The 21,172-nt window shown below is 41.3% G+C and overlaps 1 protein-coding gene across 6 annotated transcripts in view; it reads right to left on the bottom strand.

Annotated features, from left to right (window-relative positions):
- Positions 1-21,172, bottom strand: part of lekr1 (Leucine-, glutamate- and lysine-rich protein 1) — a 257,691-nt gene that overhangs the window by 14,826 nt on the left and 221,693 nt on the right. For all 6 annotated transcript variants that reach the window (XM_068042215.1, XM_068042211.1, XM_068042213.1 and 3 more), the window contains one exon: positions 4,166-4,259. In XM_068042215.1, the coding sequence (XP_067898316.1) occupies positions 4,166-4,259 (94 nt within the window). The remainder of the gene's footprint in view (positions 1-4,165; positions 4,260-21,172) is intronic.

Below are 21,172 nucleotides of genomic sequence, written 5' to 3' on the forward strand. Positions count from 1 at the left end.
AGACTTGAACTATTCTTATGTTCCAGGCAGCAGCTGTTTCAATCTCTGCAGCACATCTTTCAGTTTCAAGCAATAATCAAATCAAGCGGACTCACCATTTAGCCTGAGCTAAAATCTGAGCCAGAGTGCTTGCTTCCTCTTCCCCTGAAAAAGATAGAGCTGGAGTGCTCAATAACTACCAGCATTGCATCAGCAAATAGCAGCAGGCCAGCCACAGGAATGGCTGCATACTCAGGGGTGCTTTTGGTTTCCCGTTTTCACTTTCAGGGACTGCCCTTTAAAAACTAAGCATCCAAAGATTTGCAGGCGGAAGCAAAGATGGCCATGAATTAGGCTGGGCCTCCGAAATACTGGGTTTTTGCCATGCCCACATTTTCCAGCCTCGAGCCCCCCTCTAAACAAACTGGATAGCACAGAATGGGACAATATGCAGTATGCAGATTTTCAATATATACTCCTGGTGAGAACAGTCCCTGGCAAGAGTGTAATGTCAGGACATTATCCCTTCAAAGTAAAATACCTACAGCAATTCACAATGTATACTGAATTAAACAATTGTTCAGAATACGCTCTATCTGCTTTAGTTTACTATGTCTGCTTCTTGGGTTTTGTGTTGAGTGTTATGTTATTACTGCAAGATGCTGATCTTAAACAAAGCTGCATCAGGAATGTGCATATTGCATATTTGTGTAGGATGCATAAAGAAAAACAGGACATGATTGGCTAGCAAGTAAACTGAAACATAAAACCTATATAGCAATTTTTGTCAATCACAGCAGTAGTCTACAGAATAAGATCCAAACTAACCAGACGTACTCACAAGACAGAGTTTTATCAGATTATAATTTGTGCAGGCACTTAGAAAAAGAATGCTCCCATCCCCAAAAGACAAGACTGATATCAGAACTACCACAGTTCATATAGAGCATAAACACTGGCAGAGACCTGTTGGTCCAAATAGACTATTTGTGAGCTTTAAGATTCTATGCAATTCTAACATTCTGGGGAATGGCTGCAGCTGCAGCCTGCAAGTAGAACAGAATAGAGGGAACAGGGCACGCGGCAATGTTAAGGGAGCATGCACTCTGGAGAATGTGAGTGCAACTCCTTAGCTTCACCTTCAAATAAAAACCTTTAAGGAAATACCCAGATATTCCTCAAACTGTGGAAAAGAAATCACTGTAAAATCTAGTGAATGTAATCGGATTATTAGTTAGCTATGTATTAAGATGCAAAAAATCTATCATTTGCTGATGTACAACAGTAATTTAATTACAATTGTGATATTTATTTAAATCAGCATGTGAATTGATTGTCAAAGTAAAACTAGACTGTGTGAATGGAGTCAGAGTGAAATAGCTATATTGAGGAAAGGGTTACTGGGATTCCAGTTAATGTAAATACTTTTCATGATATATTCTACGTTTTTCATGTTCAACTATTCTCTTTCTAGTCATTATATAATGGTGAGACACATAGATTTATTTCTTATGCAACACACCTTTATTAATGCAGTTACAGTATGGTAATTCTACACATTGGATCAGAATTTCCTGTTCCTGTGCCTTAGCCTTTTGATTTTCCTGAGTGCAATAAATACAAGAAAATTGGGTGGGGAGTAGTATGCCTCAGGAAGGCAGCCTGCCCAATTGTTCATCCATTTAAAGTAACCGATGGACAACTGGATGGGCTCCATTAGGGATGCATGATCCTCCGCGCATGATTTTCCTGTATTGGCTGTGTCAAGGCAACCCAATAGCACAGGCACACAAACAGGAAAATCTGCTCCAGATATTACTTGTTGACATAATTGCAGCAGTTAGGCACAAATTTACTTCTTCTTTAATCTACATATAGTTGGTGAGGAGAGCTCTATTTATGCTGTCAGTTTAAGAAAAAAATTATCTATGAGTAATACCACATAACCCAATAGTTCCTTACAATCTTTTGTGAACTATTAAATAAGACATTGTCTGGGTCAGAATGACATTTTATCATTTTATTATATGGCATGAAAGATAATCTCCGTGATGACAGGCCGTGCTCTTTCACACATCTGAAATTAATTGTTTGGGATGCATTAAGATTCAGATGCATTAAAAGTAGTCTATATCACTCCAGTTAAACCACTCATCTGGTGAGGTGTAAAACAAAAGTTACTATTTCTTGCACCTGACTTTTCTTTTACTGATAAGACAATCTAAGGACACAAACACTCTCAAAGAGCGCCCATGTGTATATAACTGTTAGTTCATATACTTCACAACATTAAACTTAATTTACACTTGTAACACTACTTGGTTGATCACTTTGCACAGTAACTCAACAGGCATCATTCATTATACTCATTTACTGTGCCATTTCAATTCACATTTCAGTGGCATTGGGGTTGAGGAAGGAATGGAAGTGAATGATGTTGAAGAGGTGGAAGTAAGATGTCTTGGTGATGGATATGACGGCTGAATCTCAGCAGGGTGCTAACATTTTGCATGGTCTGGTTCAGTAAACTGGCCAGGGAAAGGATGGAGTCAGTTGCAACAAGTTGAGTTTATGGTGAAAGTTAAAAACGATAGCTCAATCTTGAATGTTCAATTACAAAAATGTTTAACCTACACATGACTTCATGTAAGATTGGCAGTCTGGCTGCACAAAGTTGGCTGTGGGGTCAAGGGGAGTAGTGGAGCAGTACTGATCTTTCAAACCAGTCTCCAATGGGCAGTGGCAAATCACACTGTTAAGGACATTACTGTTATAATTGAGAAAAGCCAGTTGGCGAAGGGTAGTACTGGAGTCAATCTTTACACACTCTTATAAGCATTAATTTACAGAGTTACATATACAAGCATGCAACTCCTAACCCAACAACCACAGTTACAGTCTGTGTCTATTTATAGGGGCATAAGTGAATCCCCAGTTAATGGCCACCACCTGCATATAATTAAACATAATTAATATACAATTAACAATTACCACTAAGATAAAACTCTCTTCTACTTAGTGGAAACATAACTTTGTTCAATAGCTGTGCATGTGTTGTCCCAGATCAATGCAGTTGTAGTTGTATGTTTGATTGAGTTCAAAGAGTACTTATTGCCACATGAAGTTTCTGTGTCTTTCAACAAAAGACTGCTACAATTGAAAATTGCAAACATTTTTGGACAGCTGAAATAAAGCAAATTTGAAGTTCAACAGATGTTGCCAATCTTAAATGGACTGCAAACAAAATACATTTGTTTTTAATCATTGTAGCTCTTAATTTGTCTCTTACATCTTAATCTTAAACTGACATTTGCTGTTATTTATTATCCCTGGTGGAAAATTCCACAACTTCAATATCGATTAAAAGATTGGAAGAGAGAAGACTACATATATCAGACACATTCTGAACTTCACTTTCAAACTGATAACTACCTTCTGCAAGTAGGTGTAGGACATTCATATGTCAAGGGGGATGAATGTTTCATGACGGGGAGCTGAATGTTTCAATATGATGCAAAGTACATTTAATAATGGATAGGATCAAGGCCAAGTTTTTGATTTCACATGTGGACTATTTCAGATTTCCTGACAGGGCAGGTTTTGCACTAATTTGACAATGTACCATTTTCTAATGTTGTTGTTGAGAACCAGTGTGATGCATTCTCTGAAAACATTTCTGCCTGTAAACATGAATATTTTAGTGAAGAGCAGGTCTACAAGCTTGAAACTACTCTTCCAGGGCAGGTGTGACATCAGACACAGATGTCCTTAGTGAAAATGTATGCCAGTGTATGTAAGTGACATTTGGCATTCAGAATGTGAATTACACATATCAGGAGTTGTAATTGTTGTTGAAATCAGAACCAGCCAAGCTTTGCCATGGCTATTATCAATACTAAATTTTTTCTGTGCAAGAATTCAAGATTTTTTTCTTCAAAACAAAATACAGCTTCAGGACAAGAGAGATAACCTTGGGAAACAGTGTCATTAATTTAAAAAGGCAGTCTTCCCACTGATGGTTTGCCAAGACCATTTATCCAGAATGTCAGATTCACTTGTTGACTCATACACATTCTACTTTCTATGGGTATTAATTACTGAATTGACTGATGTAAAAAAAATCACAAAAGCATGTGCATTGTGACAATATAAATGTGAGAAAAACTAGCAGTAATAAGTTCCTTACTTTTACTCTCCAGCTATCTTCATCACCTAATCTCTGCCGAAGGCTTTCTTGCAGCTGCTCAATCCTGTTCTGATGTGAAATCATCATCTGTTCCCTGTAAGAGACCAATTTACGTATTGATAAAACTCAAAGCTATACAGCAATTAGCAAAATATTTAAAACACAATTTCATAAAAGAAAATAATGCTTAATTCATTAATCTAACTAAAACATTCTGTTGAAAAGGAACAGAAAAATACTGGACTCAAGTTTATGGTTGTCAAAATTGTTGCCCATTAGATGGGATATATGTTGTGTAATTGGCAAATTAATTTCAATGTAGATAAATGTGAGGTGGTTGCAACCTTCTGGGCAAAATGGCCTGTTTCTGAACTGTACATTCTATGTAAATGAGATAAGTTGCAGCAGGGTTGGGGGAGAGTGGTGCAGGAATGTGTTGACTGGTGTGGAACTTTCTAAGTATACTCTCTGGCTTCTTGGATGACAATAAAAGTGTGAAAAAAGTGATTTCAGCCCATATGCTCCAGAGAAAAATTAGATTAATTTCTTTTTAAAGAATCAAAACTAAAATAAAAAGGCCTGTCTAGGAATAACCACATATTTCTAATTAAAGGACTGGTGCTGGGTGAACAGAGGTTTGTCAAGATTATTACCCCATCTGATAAAACAAGGGAACAATAAAGCAGAATTGTTAAAAGGCTGTTGCCATCAGACAGAAGGATAGAAATTGGTTATGTATTGTTTCTGTTTTACAGGCGTGCAGGTCCTACTACAAAATTTGGGTGCTTTGTTTTAGATAAGTTTCCTTCGCAAGAGTGCTCCTCTGACTTCACAGGAGTTGTGATACCCTCCTTCCCACATAGCCTGCTTCAATCCCTCCTCCGGGACTTACCTAAGGGCCACTGCTGGTGAGACAGACAGTCGAACATTGATCTCTTTTCTTAGGTGATCTACTTGGGGAGGCACAACCAGCACCAGCAACTCACGCCAAGTATACTGATGAGGCCTAAGGATTGATGGATTGGTTTGGGTGTGTTTTATTGTGTCTGCTGATATTGCTCAACACAAAATGCAGCACATAAAATTCACAACAAACAACTCACTTCTGGCTTATAACATCAGGCCATAATCTCCTTACTGCACAGAGGTAGCCAAGTAAATCATCTACTATAACATGAGAACTTTGCTAGGGAGATATTAACAAAATTAACTTGAATGTTTGTAGCCACAAAGGGAATTAACTATTTTTGAGCAGTAGTTGATTTTGCATTACTGCCAGACCAGTGGCTAACCACCAAGAAGGACAACAAGCTTAATTTTTCTTTCAAAAATGTCCATTCTCATTTAGACACCCCCACCGCCCCCCTGCCCCAACCACCTGCCAAGAATGAAGCACATTAATTTTGTCATATGAACATTGATTTGAAAACTGTTGCTGAAGTGAACAAAGGACTAGTTTAAAAAAAGAAATCATCAGGCCTTTGGCTGGAAAGACATTTGCATATTAACAGACAGTGCCTGTGGAGACAAAGGGGTTATTTCCTTTATCCAATTTAACCGACAATGGACTTCGAGCACCAGACATTGAAGGTGAGGGAGTTCAAATCTCAGGATGACTGCTGGGATGGCCGAATCCACAAACAGACGTGGTTAGACCAGCTGGTCATGTGACTAACCTGCTTGGCAACCTGGTTTTTCTGAATTGGACAAAGAGTTTTTGAACAAAGAGACTGCACTGCAGTATGAACCTGGACTGAAGAAGACCTTTCCGGTCTGGCTCTCCCTCTCTTTCTCACGGAACTCCAAATCCACTGAAGACACATGAACTCCAAGAGAGAAATGTCTCCTTCATCGAACAAGGTTTAAGAAAAATACTGGGCCCCAACGAAAAGCAAGACCTACCTACAATCAAGGACTCTGCAGCAAGCTCATGGAACAATAACAAAAAAAAATCCTCAGAGATTGCCTCAAACTTTTCCACTTTATTTTTCTTCTGCTCTTTTTTGTCTCTATCTGTATGTTTGTATCGCATATGTACGCCAGTGTGGACGCGTTGTGTATCCGTAGGTGTTAACCAAATTAGAGTTTAAGTTTAAATTTAATAAATGTCAACCTTTCTTCTTTACACCTAAAAAAACCTGTTTGTGCTAGTTTCTTTGCCTTATAATTGGAAAGCGCCCTTTCCTATCCTGAGTGGTGTGAAACAGGGCTGTGTTCTCGCACCCACACTTTTTGGGATTTTCTTCTCCCTGCTGCTTTCACATGCGTTCAAATCCTCTGAAGAAGGAATTTTCCTCCACACAAGATCAGGGGGCAGGTTGTTCAACCTTGCCCGTCTAAGAGCTAAGTCCAAAGTACGGAAAGTCCTCATCAGAGAACTCCTCTTTGCTGACGATGCTGCTTTAACATCTCACACTGAAGAATGCCTGCAGAGTCTCATCGACAGGTTTGCGTCTGCCTGCAATGAATTTGGCCTAACCATCAGCCTCAAGAAAACGAACATCATGGGGCAGGATGTCAGAAATGCTCCATCCATCAATATTGGCGACCACGCTCTGGAAGTGGTTCAAGAGTTCACCTACCTAGGCTCAACTATCACCAGTAACCTGTCTCTAGATGCAGAAATCAACAAGCGCATGGGTAAGGCTTCCACTGCTATGTCCAGACTGGCCAAGAGAGTGTGGGAAAATGGCGCACTGACACGGAACACAAAAGTCCGAGTGTACCAGGCCTGCGTCCTCAGTACCTTGCTCTACGGCAGCGAGGCCTGGACAACGTATGCCAGCCAAGAGCGACGTCTCAATTCATTCCACCTTCGCTGCCTTCGGAGAATACTTGGCATCAGGTGGCAGGACTATATCTCCAACACAGAAGTCCTTGAAGCGGCCAACACCCCCAGCTTATACACACTACTGAGTCAGCGGCGCTTGAGATGGCTTGGCCATGTGAGCCGCATGGAAGATGGCAGGATCCCCAAAGACACATTGTACAGCGAGCTCGCCACTGGTATCAGACCCACCGGCCGTCCATGTCTCCGTTATAAAGACGTCTGCAAACGCGACATGAAATCGTGTGACATTGATCACAAGTCGTGGGAGTCAGTTGCCAGCATTCGCCAGAGCTGGCGGGCAGCCATAAAGACAGGGCTAAATTGTGGCGAGTCGAAGAGACTTAGTAGTTGGCAGGAAAAAAGACAGAGGCGCAAGGGGAGAGCCAACTGTGCAACAGCCCCAACAAACAAATTTCTCTGCAGCACCTGTGGAAGAGCCTGTCACTCCAGAATTGGCCTTTATAGCCACTCCAGGCGCTGCTTCACAAACCACTGACCACCTCCAGGCGCGTATCCATTGTCTCTCGAGATAAGGAGGCCCAAAAGAAAGAAAGAAATTGGAAAGCAATGAACAAGGATTCACCAAGGGGGATCGAAAAATACGGTGTGTTTAAAATTAAATCCTGTTACAGTAAGACCAGGTGAAAGCTGAGAGGGAACCCTAGTCCCCGTTCTCACCTGGTCATAACACCTTGTTAGAAACAAACCTGTTTCTGAACACCAACATAGTCCTCAAAAAAAATACAGCAATGTTTGTACAGATTTACACTAAAGCAAAGAAGGGATGGATTTGTTACAAAATGCCCAAGCAAGGAATAAGATAGCAGTCAAATCCTAAGCAAAGGCTATTAAAATCAATGAGGTTTTATCCAAAGTTAATGATAAATAGTGACACAGAAAAGGCCCAAACTGTAAATGGTTAACCTGCTTAGCATCACTTGATGTTACAGGATGTAACGACTCCAAAGAGATTACTTTTTGTCATTGTAAACTCAGGATGTCATGACCTAGAATATATACTTTATGGTCTTGAAAAACACTATTACAGTTGTTCATGAGAAATGGAAACATGCACATTCAGCCAAGTCAGACAATGCTCACTCTATCAAATCCTCATATCTGTAAATTTAGCTTTGGTTTAAGCAGTATAAACTCAAATGTCAGAATCTTAACTTCTTCCCCGTAGAAACTGGGCAGAGGGGACAGTTAAAATGGAACAGGTTAGTTGTCCCCCCCGTTCCTGCTTTGCAGAGATTTAGACTGTGGATGAGGTATTTGCCCAAATCAGATAGATGCCTCATACATGTTTGTAAATTTATATCCTATTATGTCAATAAGATCTCAATGGCCTTTTAATCGTGGCATCTATTTGTGTTATCAGGACTGGCAGAACATTGCCTCACATGATGATTAGAAAAATTGGCCTAATATTTAGTGATGCATCCACGCATTGACTGTCTACTGCCGAACAGATTTAACTAGAAACTTTTGCAAAGATTTCTTTATTGAAGTGCGTAGACTTTGCTGAAGGTTTAAGAAGCAATCAATTCATCATTTGGCATCCTGTAGACCTTAAGTACAGAAGAATATCGAAAGGTACATAGGTGAAGAGCATGTGGATATTGATTCCACTAATAAAGTTAGATTAGTTGCTGGGACCTGCAAAATTGCTCTTAAAATATGATTCAAGAAACATCACCACTTTCTGTCCCTGCCTCAGCTCATGCGCTGCAATAAACTTCATCGATGCCCTTGTTATGTTTAGACTTGACTACTCCAATTCTCTCCTGGCCGACCTCCCATCTTGCACCCTCCGTAAACTTAAGCTCATTCAAAGCTCCGATGCCCGTATCCTAACTCATACCAAGGAATGCTCACCTATCACCCCTGTGCTTGCTAATCTGCATTGATTGGTAATGCCTCAAATTTAAAATCCTCATCCTAGTTTTTAATTCCCTCCATGGCCTCGCCCCTCACTATCGCTGTAACCTAGTCCAGCCCTACAACCCTCTGTAATCGCTACACTACTCTCCAATTTCTGGACTGTTTGGCATCTCTGATTTTCATCACTCCACCACTGGCAGCTGTGCCTTCAGCTACCTCGGCCCTAAGCTATGGAATTCCCTCCCTAAACCTCTCCATCTCTCATTTTTCTCTCTTTCTTTACGACATCCCTTAAAACCTACCCCTTTGAGCAAGCTTTTGATCACCTGTTCTAATATCTCCTTGTGATTCAGTATCAAATTTTGTTTGATAACACTCCTGTGAAGTGCCTTAGGACATTTTATTATGTTAAAGGTGCTATAAAAATGCAAATTGTTGTTTGCACGCTTTGTGAAAAAGATTCAAATCCTGTTATCAAGCAGGATTAGAAAATCAAATATTTGGAATCAAGATTTCCAGTGCTGTCCAATTTTCATCATTGTAAGGAGTTGCTGGCACATCTATCACAATTTTGGCACAGATCAGAATTATGGAATGTAACGCTTTGGTGGAAACAACATCCTGCCCCATGTGGAACGCATTAATGTCAAGTATCTTAGCCCAGTAGTGAGAAGCTGAAAAGAAGTTTTCTGTGTTGGCATTGAGTACTTTATGTCACCCCTGGCTACCACTTCTGATTCTGTCTGTGAGCACTTGCTAAGGATGATTTGATCTTTGGATTTCTTTTTCCCTGAACTTTTCACAGAATGTGAAGCTCAGCATAGCAAATTTTCACTGTTGTAATTATATGAATAACACGTTAAAGTCATGATCAGAAACCTTTAATTAGTACCAGTTATGGCTCAGTAATTCTGACGTTTTGTTTACCACCAGCTATGATCGTAGTGTGAGCTATGGTGTTCTGATTATTTGCATAACTGCAATTAATTTATATTGAGTAGCTCCACAACAGCAAGGAAACACATGAGAAATTAGCAGGATTATGGCACTAGTAGAAAAAGATGATACGGATAAGCTTATTTCACAAGGGAAAAGAATGGGAAGAAAGTTATAGGGGTTCAGAATAATAAAATGTATAGATAAGATAAGGCTGAGGTGAGAAAGTTACTTAGCTTGGGTAGCGAAACCAAAAAACACAAGCCTCGAGACTAGAGATTAGAATAATCTTTTCCTATTGGACTGTGGCTATGTGGCACAGACTATCAGAACATTCTAGGTTAACTGATACCTTTAAATGAAACTAGATCAATTACTATTGAAAAAGGAAATTAAGGATTATGAAGATATTAATAAATGCTAGGCAATCTCACAGTAAGTCAAATAATGTGCTACTTTGTCAGTAACATACTATGTAAATTTTGTGTTCCTTTAAGGCTAGAAGTTGGAATTGCTATAGATTCTTGAAATGAAGACTGAAGTCTGTCACAAGTCAGACTGAAGATTACAACCTTGGTTTTGTTTGATTGACAGTTTAATTAAAAAGCTGGGAGATATTGTTCTTGGTGAGGGCGAGCTGAAACACACAACATTCTAAAAAAGTTTTGTATCTGTAAGAAATAGAAATAAGTGCAAGAAGTAGACATTGTAAATTATCTGATTGACATTTTCTTGCATCATATTTTGAACCTATGATGGGGGTTGGGGAGAACAGGGGCTTGAAATTTAACCTGAGTAGCATTGGGTTTAGATGTGGGTAGAGGGTGGTAAAGTAGGCAAAAAGGGAGGATGAAAAGAACCTTGCAAGGGATATCAAAAGCAACACAAATTTTTACAATTATTTTAGGAAAAAGAGGATGATCAGGAGCAATATGGGCCCCATGAATTCACCAAAATTAATGTAAGCAAAATAAAGAAAATAATGGCACTAAAGAGTGACAAATCCCCAGGACCAGATGGTTTCCATCCCATGGTTTTAAAGGAAGTAGGTGAGAACATTGTACATGCCCTCACTATAATGTTCCAAAGTTCTCTCAATTCAGGAACTGTTCCTTTAGATTGGAAAATTGTGTATGTCACTCTACTATTTAAGAAAGTTGACAGAGGGAAACCAGGAAATTATGGAACAGTTAGCCTAACATCTGTTATCAAGAAATTGTTAGAGTATATAATTAAGGATAGAGTGACTGAACACTTTGAAAATTTTCAGCTGATCAGGGAGAGCCAACATGGATTTGTAAAGGGTAGGCCATGTCTGATGAACCTGATTGAATTTTCTGAAGAGGTGACTAAAGTAATGGACAGAGGAATGTCTATTGATGTTATTTACATGAACTTCCAGAAGGTATTTGATAAAGTCCCCCATAAGAGATTGTTAGCTAAAGTTGCAGCTCAAGGAATTGAAGTCAAATTACTGAGCTGGTTAGGAAATTGGCTGAGTGACAGGAGATAGAGAGTAGAGGTAGTGGGCAGGTATTCTAATTGGCAAAAATATTCTAATCCACTGGTTGGGGAGTCAAGGATAACAGGGCTTAGTCTAAAAGTTAGACCCAGACCTTTCAGGAGTAAAATGCAAAAGGGTGGTAGAAGTTTGGAACCTCTTCTGCAATGCTGAACAATTGTTAATTTTAAATCTGAAATTGGTAGATTTTTGTTAACCAAAAGTATTGTCATGATCCTGTTTTTTTTCTGGGAAATATGCGGTGTGCCTTTAAGGCTGTAAGAGATCAGTACATCCTTAAGGCAGCCAGCTTCAGAAGTTACCAAGTGAAGGTGCATCTTGGTTGCCCTCGCAACAACCATTCAGAGACAGAGAACAGGACATACAATGTTGCATTTCAATCTTTGAACCTGGTTTTGCAGAGACAGTTGAGAGACAAGTTGAGACACAGACTGTCCTGGCAGACAGCTGCATGCTAGCACCTAAAAAGAGATCTCTCAGTCAATTTAAACTGAAGGAAGTGAATTTAGACTGTTTAGTTTTACCTCTCAAAATTATACAAGTTAAGCCAGATTGATTCTTTTGAAAGTGGTTGCAAATTGTTGATCTGCTGTGTTCAGCGCTGGAAAGAAGAGTTTGATGCTTCAAATGTTGAACTAAATTACCGAATTCCTATCGTCGGATTCATTGGATCCTGGAAGATTGCAAGTGGACTTTAAATTAGAGGACTGTTTGTCAGGAAGCATTAATCTGCAAGCACTTTACTGTTATTTCTATTTTTAGATATTGATTTATCTTAGTAGTGTTTAAGATTTTTTAGTTTTTCTAATAAATAGTTAATTTGTTAATATCTAAAGATACCTGGTTTGGTTCACCTCATTTGGGGGTTATTAGATTGTACAGTTTGGCTGCTGCCTGCTTTGATCTGGAAAGCTTAAAGATATATGTTATGCGACCTATGGGGCAGCGGGACTGAAATGACAGTGCATTGCTCCCACTGCAATCAGAATAATATGTTTTGATTGGGGGCTTTTTTCCTGAGCGGTCATGCCATAACAGTATTAAGGGATATAGGCAAAGGCGAGTACATGAAGTTAGGTCACAATTCAGCCATGATAATAGATTAAGTGAAAAATTGTGGCAAATAGATGTCAATGAATGCACAAATGAGGTCATCCACTAAAAAGGACTGAACAGAGTACTTCCTAAAAGGTGAAAAGCTAGAACAGTGGAGGTGTCAAATGTCTTGGGGATTCAGGTACAAATATCATTAAAACATCATCAACAGGTACAGACAATAATTTTAAAAACTAGTGGTATGCTGGCCTTTATATCTAGAGTACGAGAATACAAGAGGGTGGGAGTGCATCGTAGATATACCAGAATGATACCTGGACTCCAAGGGTTAAATTATGAGGAAAGATTACACAAACTGGAGTTGTAGTTTCTGGAATTTAGAACACGGAGGTGGTGATTTGATTGAAGTTTTCAAGATTTTAAGGGAAACAGATAGGGTAGAGAGAAAGAAACAATTTCCGCTGGTTGCGGAGTCTTGGACTACGGGGCTGAGTCGAAAAGTTAGTGCCAGGCCTTTCAGGAATAAAATTAGGAAACCCTTCGACATGCAAAGGGTGCTGGAAGTTTAGAACCTCTCCTACAATGTTGAATCAATTGTTAATTTTAAATCTGAAATTAATAGATCTTTGTTAATCAAAAGTATTAAGGGATATAGGGCAAAGGTAAGTATAAGTTAGGTCGCAATTCAGCCATGATCTGATTGAATGGCAGAACAGGTTCTAGTGGCTAAATGGCCTACTTCTGTTGCTGTGCGCTCATGTTTGGAAGGTGGCTCCAACATGCCAACTTTGAGTTTTAACATGAGCATGTTCAACTCGCCTCCGGAGAGGTGGGTTACCAATTTAAATATGTTAAGTCCTCCATTGCAGCAATATTTCAACCTACATTTGAAGTTAATGGCATATCCATGGGTTTCTCAGACTTCAAGAGAATCACCAATGAAACCAAGGCGAGATCACAACGGCAATGCACAAGCTCATTAAAAGTCAGGCAAATGCTACAATAAATATTCAGTGCTCAAAGCTGCTTTCTTACCTATCACTGGGAAAGAGTTTGTTCAGAACACTTATGGTGAGAGGCTAATTTCTACACTTTGCAGGTTTGAGACTCAATTCAGGATTGGTGGCACCTTGGCTATCTTAGATTGGACCTCAGATGAGGAGTAATATGATCATCAGCAACAGCCTACTGTGGAGAAATCTGCAGATGGTAAGTGGACAGGGAAGTAACAGAGTGGTTGAGCTCGCAGTAGACATTACCTGCGTAACAGAGAGTACAGGCAGAAGCTCAGCTTCTTTGACCTCTTGGAAGAGCACTGCTTCCTGAGGATGAAGTTGTCGCGCAAGGTGGTGGCAGACATCTGCAGCTTTCTAGAAGACCTGCTCCCTGCTGGACCTGGTGACCACACATTTTCAGGGGCTGTGAAAGTGAGCAATGCCCTCAATATATTTTGCCTCCAAATACTTCTAGCTTCTAGTATGCTACCAGAGGAATATCCAAGATGTCCCAGTCAGCTGGCACATAAAAGCATGGGACAGGTCACTGATGGGATGATTGCAACAGCGAGGATTGGAACTGCAGGAAGAAAACAAGGTGATGAGCACATATTGCCGGTGGATAAATCTGAGGAGGTAGAGGTGGAGGTGGAGGAGGAAGATGGTGATCCCAAGCAGCACCAGCTGCTCACATTGTTGCTTGGGATTCCCTTATTGTTATAAGGTGCAGTTAGTTACCCACACTGGGCCCATGTAATAATCACATCCAATGGCCACTCTCATCTTCCTTCCTCCTGCCAGCCCCACAGACACAAAACAAAACAATGAACCAACCAACCAACTACACATTGCACATCCCCCCATTGATCTCCACCAATTCATGCTTTTCCACTCATCAACAAACAACTGATAAGGTGAGTTGCCACTCAGAAACCAAGAATGGCTAACACAGGATAGTGGTGCAAAGTAATAAATTTCACGTGATGCCACTCAAGAACAATAACTTAACAAAACATTTTCTCATACACCTATATGCATACTGTTGTGCAACTACAAAGCTTTACTCTTCCTTTTCTACCACTCCTACATAGTGTAACCCCTGTGGCTTCAGCAGAGGTCGAGGCAGGCTGCTTAGATCCCTGAGATGCTTTTGGCGTATACCCTCTGGGTTTTGGAGCTCGTGAGGGCCCCACCAAAGACTGCTCCACCTGCTCCTGTACAGGGTAAACTTGGCCATTGGGAGAGGAGGTAGCATGTCCAGTGCTGACTGGGTGGAGGGGTGGGCACAGGGTGAGAAGTGGAAGCACTTGAGTGGAGTCCCCACTTCCACCAGCATTCCTTTCACCAGCATTCCTCTAATTGGCCAGCTGCAATTCATTCCTACCACTCTGCTGGAGAGCAGCTTGGTGCAGATCAGTTGAGTGCTGTATGGCAAAGGCATCTGTTATCCAATTTAAAGCACCAGCCAAGGTCAAGGCCTGCATGAACTAATTTGATTGTTGTGATTGATGTTCCGTGGAGTTGAACACTCTATATCCATGGAAAAAGACATCCTCGCGCTGCTCTGTTACCTCATCCCACTCATGCTTGAGGCATATTCCTCTATTCTCTCTCCAGTTGTTGACAGTACGTGTGGAAGACCTGTCAGTAGGTCACAGATTTTCTATTCCCCCTCAAAGATTATCCTTTTCATTAATCACTCCTGGGTATAGCATGTGAGTACACCTGAGAAGAGCTTGGAGAGGACACTCCAAAGCTGTCCCTTCCACCACCATCTGCTCTTGCAATTGTGAACTGAGTCAACAGGTGAAAACACAACTACCTGTCGAATGGGACACAAAGAAGTGTGAATATCTATGCTGGTGCACGGTAAGAATGAGTCCTGTGACAGTGCACTCTCAGAAAGAATCAGCTTCTCTGAGCATTTGTCATCTGCAATGTCCACATTGCTGATGCATGCATAAAGGCCCTGGTGGGGAAAAGAGATATGAATTAGTAGTGACTCGGTAAGAATGTTGCAATTTATCATTATGGAGATGATCATATTTCACTCAATGCTGAAATCAAGTCAACATGACTGTCTGTTGTATGACATGTTGATTAATGATAATTAATTCTGTCACCAGGTAGCTGGGAGATGCCAATCTCCCATCTCCAATGGCTTGGGAAATCAAGATGCCATTGATCTCTAGTGCTTCCTCCTCTCCAGTTATTAACTCTGAGATCTGTGAAGGACCACCTCCAGTTCTCTCCCATTTCCTCAATCTCCCTGGCCTCCGGTCCAATGGCCTCTTCCGCGTCTTCTTTGTGGCTGGAGGAGTGTCACTCAGGCATCTCATCGTCATGTAAAGCCTCCCCGTTCTACAACACTAGATTGTGCAGAGCACAGCAGAACACAACAATGCGCGAAACCCTCGCCGGTGCATTCTGCAGGGCTCCACTGGATCGATCTAGGCAATGGAATCTCATCTTCAGTAGCCAATGGCCTGCTCGATGGTCGCTCAGGTAAAGCCATGACAAGTGTTGTATTTCTCCTTCACTGCATTGTAAAAGTTCCTCACAGGCATCAGTAGCCAAGACTTCACTGGGTAGCCCTCTTCCCCAAGAATCCATCCCTGAAGGCAAGTGGGCAGCCTGAAAAGCTGTGACACCTGGGACTGTTGAATTATGTAAGCATTGTGGCTGCCTCCTGGGAAGTGAACACTCACCTGCAGGAAACGCTTTCGGTGGTTGCAGACCAGTTGAACATTGATTGAATGGAAGTCCTTCCTGTTGATGAAGGCAGCTGGCTGGTCTGTTGGAGCCTTGATGGCCACATACATGCAATCTACCACACCTTACACCCGGAATCCAATGGTTCTCAGCCTGATGGTCAGGGTCAATGCAGTGGTGAGCTGCTGCCTAGGAAACCCTACACATGTCCTTGGTAGATCCTTAGAAAGTTCCTGACGCATAAAAAATTTGTGCCGCTGTGATCTTCAGGGCCACAGGCATAGGGTGACCCCCGAATCCCTCAGGTCGCAACTTATCCTGCAGCAGGGTGCATAGGTCAGTGATGGCCTCCCTGGAGAGCATTGTCTTCACTGACAATGCCGCTTGGACGTTTGGAGGAAGCTGATTCGAGTCTGATGCACTCTCTGGTGCAGGTGGGCCTTCTTGGCATGGCTGGCGGCTGCTGCTCTCCTTGTAGAATTTCACAGGCAGGCACAGCTGCCTCCTGCCCCTCCTCCATTGGAGCCATCGCATCACCCCACAGGGATCCAAAATAGTAGAGTGTACGAGATCCATGCAGCCTCCAGGGCACAGTCGATGCAGAGATGACCCCGCTGCGGCAGCTGTGCTTTTCCTACTTCTCCCAGCAGACTCCCTGATGGCCCTCAGTGCCCACCTTTGCCTATAGGGCAGCCAAATATCTCACTCAACAGTTTGGCCACCCGATACACCCACCCAAACCTGATGCCTAGCACCCCTCTGCAGACCACCCGAGACCCTGCTCAGCCAGCACTCCCACACAAGAGCCCAACCCCACTTGCAGAGCATCAGAGATCCTGACTTTACCTGCAGAGCAGCCGAGACTATAACCTCCCTTGCAAAGCACCCAAGTACCTGACCTCACTTGCAGAGCATTCAAGACCCTGACCCTGCTTGCAGAGCACAATGCACTGTATGCTCACAATGGCCTTCACTCTGCCCTCACCCCCTATGCAATGCTGGTCATAGTTACTTACCCATCACAGCAGAGAGGCTTGCCTCGGTGCTGCCCGTCATCCACTGAATCCCAATACCCCCATTGAATCACAATTAATTATATGCTAATGTATTGAAAGTAAGTGCTCTACAATTTAAATTACTTTCCTGTCGCATCGCGGCAGTGATGCCACCTTGGTGCTTTCCCGCGGCTGACTAAATCCTGAACGAACATTACAACGCCAGATTTCTGGGCAGACGCTTCCAAGGTGATTATTCAGCTCCCCGCGCCTACATTCCCACTCCAAATGGCAGCACTAAATTCAGCCTAAAGAGTGGAATAGAACTGATGATAAACATTACTTAATTTAAACCAATTACAGTGATACTTCCATTCTTGGGATTTTACTACAGTGAACAGTTAGTTAACTTATTTGCGTCAGTCATAGTGGTTGGTTATGTGCTACCAATTAGCAATTTTCAGTAGGGCAAAAGGAGTAGGGCTAAATATGAACAAAAATAGATAAAGTGCATATATTGAAATACTTAGAGTGTGTGAAATAAACTAGGAAATTAGAAACAATTATGTTGTTATAAATAGGTGTAGAATTAATAGCACTACTGGAACTTGGCTGCAAACTGAACAGGAGTGGAAAATAAACATATGGAGATTATAATATTTTTAGGAGGGGCAGAAAAGGCAAGAAAGGAGGAGGATTATTAATGTTGGTGAAGGAGAGAATACATTCTGTAGAGAGGACTTATGCAAACAAAAATAGATTCAGAGTCAATGGGATAAATTTTGACTTTTCAGCGTGCTGGTCCGCTGCCCATTCTAGTGGCAAAATGGCCCTTGTGATTTTGAAGCTCTGGCCTCATTTAGATTCACCAGTTTCGCCTGGGAGCCAAATAAACATCCTGATGTACCTCACCAGACTGAAGACTGGAAATCATGCTGGAGCTGCCGCCCATAAGGTAATTTGTTGGGGGAGGGTGAGGGGCACGAGGGCACAATCAGAGCTGTGGGAGTCCCAGGGCCACAAGCATTAATGAAGACTTACCTTTAGTGGGTCTCTTCTCTTCCATTGCCCGTGGAACTCATTGAACCTTGGACTGCACCGTCTCTGACCATTTGCTACATAAAATGGCAATCGGGGTCTTATTTATGTCAGAGGACCCTGATGTCCATATTAGAAGGGGTCTATCACCTGAAACAGGTGGGCACTTAGAACATCCTTTGTCGGTGCCTTTTTAAAATGTTGCCGGCCATATCACGAAGATTATATGGACAGTAAACCTACCTATTGCATTTTGAAGACGCTACTGCTATGCTAATGCTAGACAAGGACACTCAGAATCAACTCCATTATCATTAGACAAAGATAGGTACTGCTAGATCTATTTATGAGCAACAAAATAAATCAGGTGGATGAGTTAAATATAGGTGAACATCTTGGGAGTAGTGGCCATATTATAATTAGACATAAAGTCCAATTTAAAAAAAAAGTTGATACATTAACAAGAGCAGCATACTGGAATAGGACTGGTTATGAAAAATGAGTTGAGGTGAGGTGGAAAGTAAAATTGGATCAATAATGGGATTTTTTTTTTAAAAGGATACTGTAAAGTTACAGAATAAATACATAATTAAAAGAAAACTACTTCAGAATGTCACAAAACAGAATCACAGAATTGTTACAGCACAGAAGGAGGCCACTCAGCCCATCGTGTCTGCACTAGCTCTCCGAAGGAGCAATTTACTTAGTGCCATTAACCTAGTGCCACTCCCCCACCTTCTCCCTGTAGCCCAATACATTCTTCCTTTTCAGATAACAATCCAATTCCCTCTTTAATGCCTTGTTTGAACCTACCTCCTTCGCTGCGTGAAAAGGTTTTTCCTCATCTCGCCATTGCTACTTTTGCCAATTACCTTAAATCTGTGCCCTCTTGTGTCTCTCTACTCTGTTCAGAAGCCTTATGATTATGAATACCTCTATCAAATTTCCTCTCAACTTCCTCTTCTCCAAGGAAAACAGTCCCAACTTCTCCAATCTATCTACGTAACTGAAGTTCCTCATCCATGGAACTATTCTCACAAATCTTTTCTGCACTCTCTCTAATGCTTTCACATCTTTCCCAAAGTGTGGCACCCAGAATTGGACACAATACTCCAGTTGAGGCCAAACCAGTGTTTTATACAAATTTAACATAACTTCCTTGCTTTTATACTCTATACCTCTATTAATAAAGCCTAGGATGCTGTGTGCTTTATTAACCACTCTCTCAACCTGTCCTGCCACCTTCAATGATTTATCCACATATAAGCTCCTGCACCCCCTTTAGAATTGTACCTTTTATTTTATATTGTCTCTCTATGTTCTTCCTACCAAAATGATTCACATCACACTTCCCTGCTTTCCAAATTTCATCTGTCACTTGTCCGCCCATTACACCAACTTGTCTAAGTCCTTTTGAAGTTCTACACTATCCTCCTCACAGTTCACAATGTTTCCAAGTTTTGTACCAACAGCATATTTTGAAATTGTGCCCTGTACACCAAGGTCAAAGTCATTAATATATATTAGGAACAGCAAGGATCCCAACACCAACCCCTGGGGAACTCCACTACAAACCTTCCTCCAGTATGAAAAACATCCATTAACTACTATTCTCTGTTTCCTGTCACTCAGCCAATTTCGTAACCATGTTGCTACTGTTCCTTTTATTCCATGCACTATGGCTTTGCTCGGAAGTCTGTCGTGGGGCACTTTATCAAATGCCTTTTTGAAGTCCATATACACCACATCAACAGCATTACCCTCATCAACCTTCACAGTTACTTCATCAAAAAGCTCCAGCAAATTAGTTCCACACAATTTTCTCTTAACAAATCCATGCGGGCTTTCCTTAATTAACCCACATTTACCCAAGTGACTATTAATCTTGTCTTGAATTATCGTTTCTAGAAGCTTCCCCACCACCGATGTTAAACTGACTGGCCTGTAGTTGCTGGGCTTATCCTTACACCCTTTTTTCTCTGGTACCACCCCCGAGTCTAAGGAAGACTGGAAAATTATGGCCAGTGCCTCTGCAATTTCCACTTTCACTTCCCTCAGTATCCTTAGATACATCTCATCCGGTCCTGGTGCCTTATCAACTTTAAGTACAGACAGCCTATTCAATAGCTCCTCCTCATCAATTTTAAACCCTCCAAGTGTCTGAATTACCTCCTCTTTCACCATCACCAGCGCAGCATCTTCGTCCTTAGTAAAGCCAGATGCAAAGTGACCCCTGCCTCCAAGCATAAATCCTCTTTTTGGTCCCTAATCAGCCCCACTCCTTTTACCACCCTTATACTATTTAGATGCTTAAAGACGACTTTTGGATTCCCTTTCATGTTAGCTGCTATATTGGACTTGATACTGTGTAACGTGACAGGATTAATTAATGACCTCAGAGTAAAGGCACCTCTAGGTAGCAGCGACCACAATATGATTGAATTTTACATACAGTTTGAAAGAGAGAAGAGTGAGTGTAAGACTAGTATTTTAAACTTAAATAAGGGCAACTATGCGGCTGAAGTGATGGGTGAAAGCTGAGCTAACTGAAGTGAACTGGGTTACAAGGCTAGGAGATAAATCAATACAGAAGCACTGGCAGACATTCAAGGGGCTATTTCAGAATACTCAGGATAAGTATATTCCTACTATAAAGAAAAATTCGAAGAGGAGGACCCACCATCCGTGGTCAACTAAAGAAGTTAAAGAAAGAATCAAAAGGAAAAGACACATAATTGCGCAAAGATGAGTGGCAGGTCAGATGATTGGTCAGAATATAAAGAACGGCAGAGAATGACAAAGGTTAATCAGGAGAAAGAAATTAGAGTATAAGAGGAAGCTAGCTAGAAATGTAAAAACGGATAGCAAGAGTTTCTACAGGTATTTAAAAAAGAAAAAAGTAAATAAAGTGAATGTTGGTCCTCTAGAGAGTGAGAATGCGGAGTTAATAGTAGATAATAAGGAAATTGCTGATGAAATGAACAAATATTTTGTTTCTGTTCACAGTATAGGGTACAAAAAACATTCCAGTAATAGCTG

The sequence above is a fragment of the Heterodontus francisci genome, chromosome 11, assembly GCF_036365525.1.
Source record: "Heterodontus francisci isolate sHetFra1 chromosome 11, sHetFra1.hap1, whole genome shotgun sequence".
Classification (NCBI taxonomy): Eukaryota; Metazoa; Chordata; class Chondrichthyes; order Heterodontiformes; family Heterodontidae; genus Heterodontus; species Heterodontus francisci.